This window comes from Salvia hispanica, chromosome 3, assembly GCF_023119035.1.
Source record: "Salvia hispanica cultivar TCC Black 2014 chromosome 3, UniMelb_Shisp_WGS_1.0, whole genome shotgun sequence".
Taxonomy (NCBI): domain Eukaryota; kingdom Viridiplantae; phylum Streptophyta; class Magnoliopsida; order Lamiales; family Lamiaceae; genus Salvia; species Salvia hispanica.
Genome location: NC_062967.1, coordinates 46231265 through 46244477, shown reverse-complemented (window position 1 = coordinate 46244477; position 13213 = coordinate 46231265). Strand labels below are relative to the sequence as shown.

Below are 13213 nucleotides of genomic sequence, written 5' to 3'. Positions count from 1 at the left end.
TTCACGTTCCTGCCACCACGTAATCCAATCCCCCTCTTTCTCTCTCTCTCTCTCCTCCACAGTCCATCCTCAAATTCATGGGAGGACTCAGATCTCTGTTCAAGAAGAAGAAACAACAACACCAGGAGCCTGACAGCGACAGCATCCCAAGCGCAATGGCATCATCTCGAATGGAGGAGGAGCTGCAGAAGGTGTTCAAGAAATTCGACGCGAACGGGGACGGGCGCATCTGCGCGGAGGAGCTGGGGGCGATCATGAGCAGCCTGGGGCACCCGGCGTCGGAGGAGGAGCTGCGCGGGATGATCCGCGAGGCGGACGGCGACGGCGACGGCTTCATCGACCTCCGCGAGTTCATCGACCTCAACAACACCAACGTGGACGAGGTGCACGAGACCCTATGCCACGCCTTCCAGATCTTCGACGCCGACAACAACGGCACCATCTCCGCCGACGAGCTCCACAGGGTCCTCCGCAGCATCGGCGAGGACTGCTCGCTCGACGACTGCAAGAGGATGATCAGCGGCGTCGACATCGACGGCAGCGGCACCATTGATTTCCATGAGTTTAAGCTCATGATGACCAAGGGCGCCCGCTTTGACCATTCCAAATCCGAATGATTTTTGCTGATCCGATCTCCATAATTTTACATTTTCTTTTTTTCTTTTTTTTTTTTTTGGTGCTGATTCTCTGGTAATGGGTATTTAATTAAGATTTTAATTTTTTTTATCTTTTTAGTTTTTGTTTTGTTGAAACTTTTTTGTCGGGACAATATATGATACGGTGAAATTAATTTGGTTTTGAATTTAGGTTGTTAATGATTGTAGAAATGTTGATTAGATTGTGTCTGGGCTTCTTGTTCGTCATTCGATTCAACCAACTGAATGAAAATGATTTTGCATGTTTGTCTACTTCTATTCATTTCAGATCCAACCAATTTTGACACAAATAATGAAATTTTATTTTGTCGTTCAACAACTGTAAAACATGGCCAAAATAAGTGAATTTAATTGTATTTTTGACACTGCAGAGTGCAGATGAGCTAGTGAAGAGCAGATCGCAATACTGGTATAATTAGTACGGATTTTTTGAATCATGAGTAGCGTAGTACTGGTATAATAATTCGACTAGTAGTAGTAGTATTTCCTTCGGTCCCCATCACAATTAATAGTCTCGTTTATGACTTGTGTTATTTAATTATTTTACTTTATTTTATTTTAATATGTTTATAATGACATTTAGTGTAATAAAGATGAGAAGCAATGATAAAGTTTATTGTCATTTTTAGTAAATTTAAATGAGACTTCTAACGGAAATCGAACAAAAGTAGTAAAATACTCCCTTCGACCCCAAAGAATATGCATTTTGGATTCGACATGTATTTTAATGTAAAATTGATAAAGCAAGAGAGATGTGGAAATAAAAAGTAATTAGGCCATGTTTGGTTGTCGTGAAAGTAAAGTTGGCAAGGAAAATGATTCCTGGGAAAATGAATTCTGGAAATATGATTTCTAGTAACTTTACTTTCTATTGTTTGGAGAATATCAAAATTTTAAATTTATAAATATATTTATTATTTTTTTTATTTATAAAAAAGAATAATATTGTAAAATTTTTAATAAATTATTAATTATAAATAATAATAATTATATTATTATATTTATCATTATGATGGATAGTTTAAATATGGATTATCCATCATAATAACATGGAGTATTATACTCATTTATTATAATAATATAATAAATATGGATTATCCATCATAATAAATATAATAATTATTATATTATAATTATAACATTTACAGATATTATAATTGAATAAATTTTATAAATTAGCACTATGACTTTATTGATTAATTATTAATTTATATAATATAATAATTATTATTCATTATACAATTTATATTATATAATTATATTTTAATTATTAATAAATTATTAATTAATATTATGAATTATTATAAAATATAGTTATAATTATGATAATTTTAATTATAGTTATTTATTATAGTGAACTTAAGTATAATTTATAATTTTAAATTATTTTTAAAATATAGTAATTAATAATAATAATAATAATAATAATAATAATAATAATAATAATAATAATAATAAAACTATACTATATTGCTTAAATATGTAAGAATCCTAAAACTGAGAAAAAAAGAATACCTAAGAAAAGTTTGTACTAACTTTCCTTGTTTTCGGATTCTGATTACTTTCCCAGTTTGATTAAAAACCGAAACAAACGCAGAAATTTAAAATTTAAGGAATCAGATTACTTTACCAGAGAGAATCCTGGCAACCAAACATGGCCTTAAAGTGTTGTTAGTGGAGAATTGATCTCACCTCATTAGACAAAAAATACTTTCCAAAATTAGAAATTGCATATTCTTGTGGGACGAACAAAAAAGAAAAGAGTGCATATTCTTGTGGGACGGATTAAAAAGAAAAAATGCATATTTTTATAGGACTGGGGGAGTATGAAATAGTACAAAAGTAAATTATTTTTTTCCTAAGTCAATATGATAGTAATAGTATGATAAAAAGAAGATTGGTCATCTTAAAATGAGAACATTGAGAATTATCTGTTGGTAGCACAAATTATAGTACTCCATCAAGTAATAATACAAAATATATCAGTAATTGCTCCAATTAATATATTTTATGTTGTCGACTGATATTAGTAGTTGATAATTGATATGACTTGTAACACCAAGTAATACGTTTTGTACTTTTAACTGATACGGAGTAGTTTTCAAAGGTTTAACATTATACAAAAAAAATGACATTTTAAGTTACTTGTTCAAAAATCAATTTTGAACTTCACTCCAAAATACTGTACTACAGTACTAGTATAAAGTTTACAAGGAATTGGGCCATAAATTTTACTTATTCGGGTCGGGTTATATTTAAGTGAGTTGAATGAATCTTTGATGGGTTTCGGCCCAAGTTCTTGGCCTACACCCAGCAGGCCCAAAGGCACCGTGTTGAAGAAATTATCCCCTGAGGAAAAGCGAGAGACAAACCCGATGAAGCTAATGGCGAGCTCACTCATCCACGTGCGCCCGCTAGCGTCCGCCGCTGCGTCAGCTTTTCTCCGCCCTTCTCGCCTGGTTCCCCAGCCGCCGGACCTCCTCAAGTGGGTCCGTCGAGAAGGCGGCTTTGTGCACCAATCAGTAAAGATTGCATTTTTGGAGGAGGAGAAGCCCAATGGCCTCGGGCTAGGGCTCATCGCCTGCGACGACATCCCTAAAGGCTCCGACCTCATTGTTCTTCCCGAACACATTCCTCTCCGATTCGAAGCAAAAGACGGCCAATCTTCTGCTCTTACTCATTTAGCTCGACATGTTCCCGGTATATTTCCATGAATTGGGTTTTTAGTCCATTGATTTTGGCAGGATTTAGGGTTTAATTGGGGGTCATTTTTATTAAGAAAGAATTGCCGAGTGCGGCGGAGTAGTTAATTTTTTGGTAAATTTATCTGGTGAAGACATGAGTGAAAATGATGATGCTGTGTCATTGTGATGTTTGATATAATTTGCTATGTTTGATGGCTCAATGAGCTTGCTTTGTTACATCTAATTTCTGTGCTGTTCTGCTAATTCCATTTAATATTTAGTTGATTTGAAGATGGGATTTGGGAACTAATCACATCCTAGTTGGAAGAATGTTGCCTCTAATACATATTCTGGATAAAATTACATCTTATATGAAATTGTGTTTCACTACTTTCAAAATGAAAACATATGCAGAGCTATAATGAGAATTTATCAGTATGAGAATCCAGTAAGAGCATCTCCACTTTAATTGATAGGAGAGATAGATAAAAGATAAAATAATTTAAACCGGTAACAAAGGGTGCCAAAATTCTTGAATGGTGTTGCATCTTCATGGGTGTACATATTCTCCTCGAGGCTTGAGATAACTTGGAGTATCTTATTTGTTGAGGATGGTGGTATTCCTTCATGATTCGGTTAGAAAACTAACCAATGAACAGTTATCCTCATATCTTCTGTTGTGCTTTGAATGATTTGTCGAGGTAGAGCAATGATAGTGCGAGATTCTCAGTGTAATAGAGAAGTCTTAGGCTTGGTGCTGATTAGTAAGCTTAGTTTAGTTACTCTCACTTAGTTTAGTTCCTCTCAAGTTTGAGTTTTACAACATTGATATCCCTGTATAATTCAAGGAAACTGAGTCCCAAGTTGAAATAAGAATATTCATTTTGTCTACTGTCTGCTCTAGTACAATGCTAAATGGGGTTTGTAACGTGGTTTATTAAATATTAGGCTAATTGAATTTTGTATACGCAATAAATTGGACATTTGGAGCATTTCACAGAGGAACTGTGGGCTATGAAATTGGGTTTAAGGCTTCTGCAAGAAAGAGCGAAAAAGGGTTCATTTTGGTGGCCGTACATCAGCAATCTCCCCGAAACTTATAGCGTGCCCATCTTCTTCCCTGGGGAGGATATCAAGAACTTACAGTATGCACCTCTCCTTCAACAGGTAAATGTTCCCTTACAGCGATATTCCATTGAATCGGATTACTTCCAAAGAAGTGATATTCCAACAATTTATTATCCGTCCGCAGTCATAATATCTCATGCATCTTTTAGTTTTTGAATAGGTAAATAAGAGGTGCCGTTTCCTTCTTGAATTTGATAAATTGGTAAGAGATGCACTTGAAAATGTCAAATTGGATGACCACCCTTTTGGAGGCCAAGAGATAGATGCATCGGCTCTTGGATGGGCGATGTCAGCTGTTTCATCCAGAGCTTTCCGGTTGTATGGCAGTAAACGTCCAGATGGGACCCATGACGATGCTCCCATGTTGCTTCCACTGATAGACATGTGCAACCATAGCTTCAAGGCAAATGCTAAAATTGTTCAAGAAAAAGAAGCAAGCAACGAGAACATGCTCGTAAAGGTACATTGTATTTCTGATTCTTTCAACTTGGTGACTACAAAGGATATGCGACACTGTTTATAGCCGTGCTTTGCATTTACCAGGTGATTGCTGGAACACAGATTAAACAAAATGAACCATTAGAGCTCAATTACGGCTGCTTGAACAATGATTTGTTTCTTCTAGATTACGGGTTTGTCATTCCCTCTAACCCGTATGATTGTATCGAACTCAAATACGACCCAGCACTTCTTGATGCTGCAAGCATGGCTGCTGGAGTTTCGTCTCCAAACTTCTCCTCTCCAACACCATGGCAGCAACAGGTTCTTCGCCAACTAAACTTAGATGGTGAAAATCCGGACCTCAAGGTATGCGTGGAATATCATAGGGGCCAAGCCTCGTTAAAACCTAATGTTCGGAAACTCGTGTGTAACCGCAGAAGCTTCATTTTGACCTAATTAGTCGTTTGTTATTGGAAGGTGAGGATCGGAGGATCAGAGCTGGTCGAGGACAGACTCCTGGGCGCGTTGAGAGTCCTCCTCTGCAATGACAGAGAAGCAGTAGAAGCGGTGGATATGAAGACACTGAAATCTGTAACGGCAGAGGCTCCTCTAGGGATATCGAACGAGTCAGCTGCTTTCCGCATCATCATTGCTCTCTGTGTAATCGCTCTGCAGCATTTCCCCACGAAGATCATGGAAGACGAGCCCCTGCTCCAACAGACAGTCTCTCCTACAACAGAGCTAGCCGTCCGGTACAGAATCCAGAAGAAGTCTCTCATCATTGACGCCATGAGAAATTTCACCAACAAAGTGAGGAAGCTTTCGTCGCAGGAAAGCGTCGCCTCTCAATAATATAACCACAACTTCCTTCTCCAAATTCCAATCCCGTTTAATCGATAGCTTCAATTTTTCGTGTGGAGTTTGTAAAAAGAGGCCTCGTGAATGCTTAGAGGCAAACTAGCCCCCAATTTGGAATCAAGAACTTTGATTTGAAAAGTAATAAGATACCTAAAATTATCTTAAAATCGTCGCCTTCATATGTATTGGAGTATTGTTTTCAAACTTAATCTCAATTGGAATTTAACAAAAAGACGATACAGTATTTTAAAAAAGGTAGGAGACTTTTGAAAGTTAGGTATGATTCCTAACACAAAAAGCTCCAACAAGAAAACTTTTCAAAAATTAGTTCTGATTCCTAACACAAAAGCTCCACCTAATTCACCCCAACCTCAAGATGGTGAGAGAGAGAGAAATCAAGAACAAATAAAAAAAAAACATAAGGGAAGAAAGTAAAGGCTCTATTGCTGTATTTTGTACAAGAAGTATGTATGTACAAGTGAAGACACAAAAGGTACCTAAACAAGAAAACTAGTTATGTCTGAACCATATAGAATATAACTAAACCATCTATATATAGACTATAGAGGGACATGAAAATACATAGTCCTATTAATTGCCGACAGAAATCGGCCTCTGGGCTAAACCAAGCGGCGAGCGGGAGCGGTGGTGCTGGCGGTTGATCCCGCGAAGGGCCGGCCGCGCTTCCGGCTGCTGCAACGCGAGCCGATTGATCTTCTCCATCTCCAGCTTCACTTTCGTGACTTGGCTGTGAATCCCTACCCCTCTATACGCATCCTCGTCGAAGCTGTTGTTGTCGTTGTTGTTGTTGTTGTTGTTATTGATCGTGTTGTGATCCATCTGGGAATTGAAAATTATGATCACACGCACCTTGGCGCCTCAGAGCTGAATAGAATTATGTAGAATGATTCTAACTTGTGATTTGAGGCCTAAACTCAACTATATATATAGAGAGAGAGATTGGGGAAAGAAATGATGGGGAAATTTGGGTCGTGAAAATGTGGGTGTATTGGTGAGGTAGAAGTAACTACTATAGAAAGGAAGCCAAACAATGTGTCACGAGATTCGGACGTGTTGTGCTGGAAGAATTCTATATCTATCTCGTGGGACGACGAATTTCCCAAAACGCCCTTTTACTCGATCTATATTTGAGCAGAAATGGAGACATGTATTTGTGATTATCCTTTGACGCGAGATCTAACCTTGACCCAGAAATGGGAGACGTGGGAGGAGGTGATTGGTGGGGATGGTTAGTGCAAATATGCGATTATATGTTTTCACATTTGAGAATTTGGCATATGTCAAGCGTAGATGGGTGGGCGGTTGGTCTAAACGTGATTCTACACGATTCCAATTTTTGACTCGTCGCCGTTTCAAGCTTCGTGGCAAAGTAGTTGACCTTCCTTATTTCTAATGAATTAAATTCATTAGCTATTATAAGTTCTAATATGGTTTTGAGTTTACTCTACAAAAAGGACTTTTTCTGTCACACTAATAGTCCTCCTAAGCGCATTTTTCTGCTATTTCTCATTTTTGTCTATTTATACTTATAGTTTCTAATAATATTTGATTAAATATAATTATTTATTAATTGTTTGCTCATTTACTTCCTACAATATATCATAAAGCATGTATGGTTGAATATAATCTTTATTATTTATGATTTCTATTATGCACATATTTTAGATTATATAAAAAATATGATTGCATGTTATTTTTAGTTTGAATATTTTGAACGTTCTATAAACTAAAATAAATTCTTTATTATATAAATATCTAAGAATCCCTAATTTAGGTCATCTCCAATCATACTCTAAAAATGAATTTTGGTGTAGAAATCTTCTCCAACCATACACCAATTTCATACGTATTTTTGGTGTTTTTTGTGAAACAGCACCAAATATGATGTTACCCCAAATGGTGTAAATTTTTTGTGAGACAATTGGTGTAAATTTTTTGTGAGACAATTGGTGTAAATTTTGAATTTGGTGTAAATGGTTGGAGTAAAACTACTTTTTAGTGCGACGTATACTCAAAAATGGGTTTTAGTTTGGTGTGAATAGTTGGAGATGGTCTTAGTAGTGAAATTTTTTTCAAGTAATATCACTAAAAATAAATTTATTTTAATGAAATGATTTAATAGAAAATTTGAGATAACAGCAAAAAAAAAGATAGTTTGGATTTTACACTTTCAAGTCAATATAAGTATTTTTCGCACCTCCAATATGAAATTTATGAATCCGCCACTGCTAATAGTAATATAATAGATGAACACCGCAGAATTGTACTCGCTCCATCCACCATTTATTAACTCCGCACGGGTTTTAAGAAATAGTTTGACTTTGTGAAGAAAAGTATTGGGAGAAAGTGAGTGGAATGTGAGACCCATTTAAAGTATTAATTTTATAATATTAGATTGTGAATTTAAAAGGTTGGTGGAATATGGGATCTGCATACTATAAATGAATAAAGTACTCTCTCCATCCGCCATTAGGAGTCCCGGTTGACCATTTTCGTTCGTCTGCCATTAGGAGTCTCAGTTCACTTTTACTGTAAATGGTAGGTACAACTCATTTTCAACTAACTCATTTCACTCACATTCTATTATAAAATTAATATATAAAAATGAGTTCCATTTTTCACTATTTTTTCTTACTCACTTTTCTTTATCTTTCTTAAAACTCGTGTCAAACTCAAATGAAATTCTTAACGACGGCCTGATGAATTAAATGGTTCTATAAATTGTGGATAAATCAAAATAACAAAACAACTATTTAAATAATGGAATGTGGAAGTAACATTCAACAGAGGCTACTAATGCTTCAGCTGCTTGTGGCCAATTCAACGCATTGACTAGTCTGTGAGTGGCAGATGGTTTCTAGTTGTATTCCGGTTAGTCAAAGTTCCAACACTTCAATTTTCATAAATTTATAGCTATGTATATTTACTATTTTTCTTCTATTTTCACATGTTCTGCGTGGTTAATGTTTCTTCTCAAGCAATATGAAAACAAAACCCTAACAACCCATTCTTAGTTATTATTTTGAGATTAATTATATATTGATCTATCATATAGAACATGTGATAGAAAATGGTATGCCAATTTTCGTTCACTTTACTTATTTATCCACTGATAGAATAAAAAAGGTTGGGGATGTGATACGTTAAATATTTTATTATTATTTAGTTAGATAATTTAGGGATGGCATATTTTCAATGTCTTGGTTGTTTGCTCATTAAGTTGGTATTAGTATAAATAGGCTATTATTATTGTTTTCAATCATGGAATGAATATTTGAATTTACATTTCTTTCTGTTTTATTTTACGCATTTTGTTTAACCTTGAGTTGTCCATGGGATTCCGCCTGCCGGGACATCGTGATAAGGGAAATACCCTTATCAAATTGATGCTTTCATTCATGAGTTTCTCGAACTCATGGCCGAAGTCAATCTTCGTTCATGGCCGGAGATATCGCAAGCATCCGGAGACTTCAACTGAATTCAATAGCAGCAACGTTGGAGCATACTCGCTAGGTTCGCCCGACTCGAGACCCGATCGGATGAAAACACCAATTGATAAGGGTTTAACCCCTTATCGAGTAGAAAGATAGGAGAAAGTCGCGAGGAAACCAAGCCTCGTCGATCAATCTAATGCAGAAAAATAAAGACGGTAAACTAAAAGATAAAGCTTAGTTCTTTCATTGATTGAATAAAGATTAAAGAGAATAACAATAGACCTATTTATGATAGGGATACTAACTTAGTGAGCAAGACAAAAGATACGGAGAAAATATGCACTCCCTAAATATCTAACTAAATAATGCAACTAATAATAATGCAAGATATGAAAGAATAATAATGCAATATATAAAAGAGATATGGAATAATAATCGTACGAGGATGTTATTTATTTTTGTTGTGCTATAATTTTATGACTATTATTGAATTCAATTGATCGAAGATGTGAAGGTAATTCCTTTTCAGAAAATGACGGTAGCTGATCAGTGAAATGATAAATTAAAAATTATCATGAAGGTATATCCTTTCCAAATAATTGAAGGGTAGATGACCAATGAAATTAAAAATTAGCATGATACAAAACTTAAGTCATCCTAAACAATCCATAAAAGAATCTGGTTATGAGTCGACGTGCCTTTTCAATTAATTTGATCACTCGATGGATAAACGATTTCAAATTAATAAACATTATAAATTGAATCAAATCTTAAGGGCATTGAAGACGTGGACAAAGGCGCCGCAAAAATAAATGATCAAATGATTGATATTGATTATGACGTAATAAATCAGAAATAATGCGCCGAATGTAAAGGCGGTTGTGTTGGTTAGCGGCAAGGAGACACGCGATGCATATCTGAAGTGCACACGTGGCGTCGTATCTTTGTAATCCAACTCGGCATAGCATATTCGCTTCCACATGTATTTCCATTCGCTTCTCATTTTTGTCATCTTATTAAGATTTTGAGCATGCTTCATTAAAACTCTACCACGTGTGAACTATGATTTACATTCGTGTCCTCATATTTGTGTGACGTTAATTATAAATCAAGTGAATACAATATGTGAGGTGACTTGAAGGACGGAGCCAGGAAATAATCTCAAGATGGGCAAAAATATGTATAAAGAAAGTTTAGAAGAATTAAGAAAGGACATTTAGTAAATAAATAGTGTAAATTAGCAAAAAAAATATATATGTATATGTGTAGGAAAATTTGAGGAGGGGTATATGCCTCATCTGCCAATGCATTGGATTCGTCCCTGGGTGACTTCGAATCAAATAATTATAGCCACTTCTGGCTTAAAAAATTGACGAACTTTTTTAGATCATTTGGTTATTCTTTTCAAATTTAAAATAGAAAAAATATAACTTTAAAATTTATTTGAAGAGAATGAATATATTTTACAAGAGAATGATTGTGTTAAAAGTAGGCTATGTTTGGTTGTCAGGATTCTGTTTGAGAAAGTAATCTGATTTCTTAAATTTCAAATTCATGTATTTGTTTCGGTTTTCAATCAAATTGGGAAAGTAAGCAGAATCTGAGAACAAGGAAAGTTAGTACAACTTTCCAGGATTCTGAATCCTATTTCTTAGGTATTCTTTTTTCCAGTTTTAGAATTCTTACATATTTAAGCAATACAGTATAATAATTACAATGTTTAATTATTATTATTATTATTATTATTATTATTATTATTATAATTATTAATTAATTATAATGTTTTAAAAATAATTTAAAATTATAAATCAAGAGTACTTAATTTCACTATAATAAATAACGATTATAAAATTATCATATCTAAAACTATATTTTATAATAATTCATAATAGTAATTAATAATTTATTAATAATTAATAATTAAAATATAATTATATAATATAAATTTTATAATAAATAATAATAATTATATTTTATAAATTAATAATTAATCAATAAAGTCATAGTGAAATTTTAATTTATAAAATCTATTCAATTATAATATCCATAAATATTATAATTATAATATAATATCCATAAATATTATAAATATAATATAATCAGTGGCGGAGCCAGGATTTTAATCATGGGGGGCCTAAATTACTACTTAAATTTTGTTAATTTGTCTCGGTGTCAAGTTGTTTCAGTATCTACAATATGAAATTAACTCGAATATAAGTAATAGAGAGATATACACAAGAGATGGATAATGACATAATTAGAGGATGGTAATAAAAATAGAGATACAGTGACGACGTCAACATCGATATAATTAAAGAATATAGTATTTATTTTATAATATAGAGCATAGTATTAACATTAATTTTGCTAATATTATATACTTATTTATGTAATGAAAGAGTTATTTTCTATTCATAATTACCATAACATTAAAATTGATTTTAAATAATATTATACTATGGCTGGCATATTTATACAAGATTACTAGCTAAGATTATAGTTACTAGAGAAAATAAACAAAATTATTAACATTAGAAAATCTAATAGAACATAAACATATTCAAGAGAAAATCTAAAGATATATAGAAAAATATTAACACAATATTCAATAGAAATCTAAGGAGATAATGATAAAAAAAATATACACACTGCAGGATAAAGAATCGAACCTGAGATCAATTAGTTAAAAGTGTACCATCGTAACCAATTGTACCACTACGAACTTAGGTCATTGTTTCGTACATATATGATATAGCAAAGTTCGAAAGGGTGAGGGGCCCAAGGGCCCCCCTGGCCCCACCCTAGCTCCGCCCTTGAATATAATAATATAATATAATAATTATTATATTTATTATTATAATAAATGAGTATAATACTTCACGTAACTATAAATATAATTATAGGTTTGTGTTAAAATGACAACACTTCTTAAAGAGACACCATGACACTGTATATACAACAATATTACAAACACTACACAGCAATCTATAGATTGTTGTATAGCGTGTTGGATATTGCTGGACAAGAAAATTGTTGTATAAAGAGCAACAAATTGCTGGCCGAGGTTTTTCAACTTTTACGTGGCAGCTTATTATTAGTCCACGTGTACAAATGATTGGCTAGGAATGGTGGTATGGTGTTATTTTAATGGGTGGTGGCACCCTAACATGCCCCTATAGTTATATTACTATATATTATGATGGATAATCCATATTTAAACTATCCATCATAATAATAAATATAATAATATAATTAATATTATTTATAATTAATAATTTAATAAAAAATTTACAATATTATTCTTTTTTTAAAAAAAAATAATAAGTATATTTTTAGTTTAGTGTTTAAATTAAATATAAACTTAAAATCTTGATATTTTCCAAACACAGGAAAGTAAAGTTACTAGGAATCATATTCCCGAGATTCATTTTTCCAGGAATCATTTTCTTTGTCAACTTTACTTTTCCACCAACCAAATATGGCCGTAACGATCTTTACTTTCATATTGGAGGAGCGATAAATAATTATAACAATCTTTTTTCTTCTATTATCTTAATTTTTTTCTATTAAGTCATTTCATTAAATAAAAAAATTATTAGAAACTACAGGAAGTAAGGCCATCCGCATCCATGTCTCTTATCCGTCTCTTAACCGTCTCATCTCTTAACTATTCATGGGCCCCACTGTACTTTTCAGCTCATCTCTTAATCAAGAGACAACACCTGCATCCTTCCATCTCTTAACCATCTCTTAACTATTCATTCAATTTCATTTTTATTTTTAATTCCAACAAATTCATTTAATAAAAACACACTTCATTAAATAAAATAAAAATTACAATTTTAAAACCTAAAAAAATAAATAAAAAAATACATAATTAAAATACTCTAAATTAAACTATAAAAACTACTCCGCCGACGAATCATCATCACCCGAAGTCGGCGGTGCACCCAAGTTAGATTGATTCCCTATACCAAGTTGAGCTTTCATA

At 33.4% G+C, this 13213-nt stretch overlaps 3 protein-coding genes across 3 annotated transcripts; 2 read left to right on the top strand and 1 right to left on the bottom strand.

The window, feature by feature from the left end:
- Positions 1 to 908, top strand: LOC125211241 (probable calcium-binding protein CML25). The gene has a single exon (XM_048110968.1). The coding sequence runs from the start codon at positions 78 to 80 to the stop codon at positions 615 to 617; it is 540 nt and encodes a 179-aa protein (XP_047966925.1). The 5' UTR covers positions 1 to 77; the 3' UTR covers positions 618 to 908.
- Positions 909 to 2935: 2027 nt separating this feature from the next.
- LOC125210331 (actin-histidine N-methyltransferase) lies at positions 2936 to 5934 on the top strand. Its single transcript, XM_048109889.1, has 5 exons — positions 2936 to 3356; positions 4341 to 4507; positions 4629 to 4928; positions 5012 to 5275; positions 5387 to 5934. The coding sequence occupies exons 1-5, from the start codon at positions 2936 to 2938 to the stop codon at positions 5759 to 5761; spliced, it is 1527 nt and encodes a 508-aa protein (XP_047965846.1). The 3' UTR covers positions 5762 to 5934.
- Positions 5935 to 6186: 252 nt separating this feature from the next.
- LOC125211243 (protein PFC0760c-like) lies at positions 6187 to 6817 on the bottom strand. Its single transcript, XM_048110970.1, has one exon. It carries the CDS (start codon positions 6605 to 6607, stop codon positions 6359 to 6361), a length of 249 nt encoding a protein of 82 aa, XP_047966927.1. The 5' UTR covers positions 6608 to 6817; the 3' UTR covers positions 6187 to 6358.
- Positions 6818 to 13213: the final 6396 nt, after the last annotated feature.

Excerpts from the sequence above, each read along its gene's own strand:
- LOC125211241 (XM_048110968.1), top strand. The coding sequence starts at position 78 with ATGGGAGGACTCAGATCTCTGTTCAAGAAGAAGAAACAACAACACCAG.
- LOC125210331 (XM_048109889.1), top strand. The coding sequence starts at position 2,936 with ATGGGTTTCGGCCCAAGTTCTTGGCCTACACCCAGCAGGCCCAAAGGC. Across the intron at positions 3,357-4,340 it reads TTTAGCTCGACATGTTCCCG|AGGAACTGTGGGCTATGAAA; the intron begins GTATATTTCCAT and ends AGCATTTCACAG. Across the intron at positions 4,508-4,628 it reads ATGCACCTCTCCTTCAACAG|GTAAATAAGAGGTGCCGTTT; the intron begins GTAAATGTTCCC and ends GTTTTTGAATAG.
- LOC125211243 (XM_048110970.1), bottom strand. The coding sequence starts at position 6,607 with ATGGATCACAACACGATCAATAACAACAACAACAACAACAACGACAAC.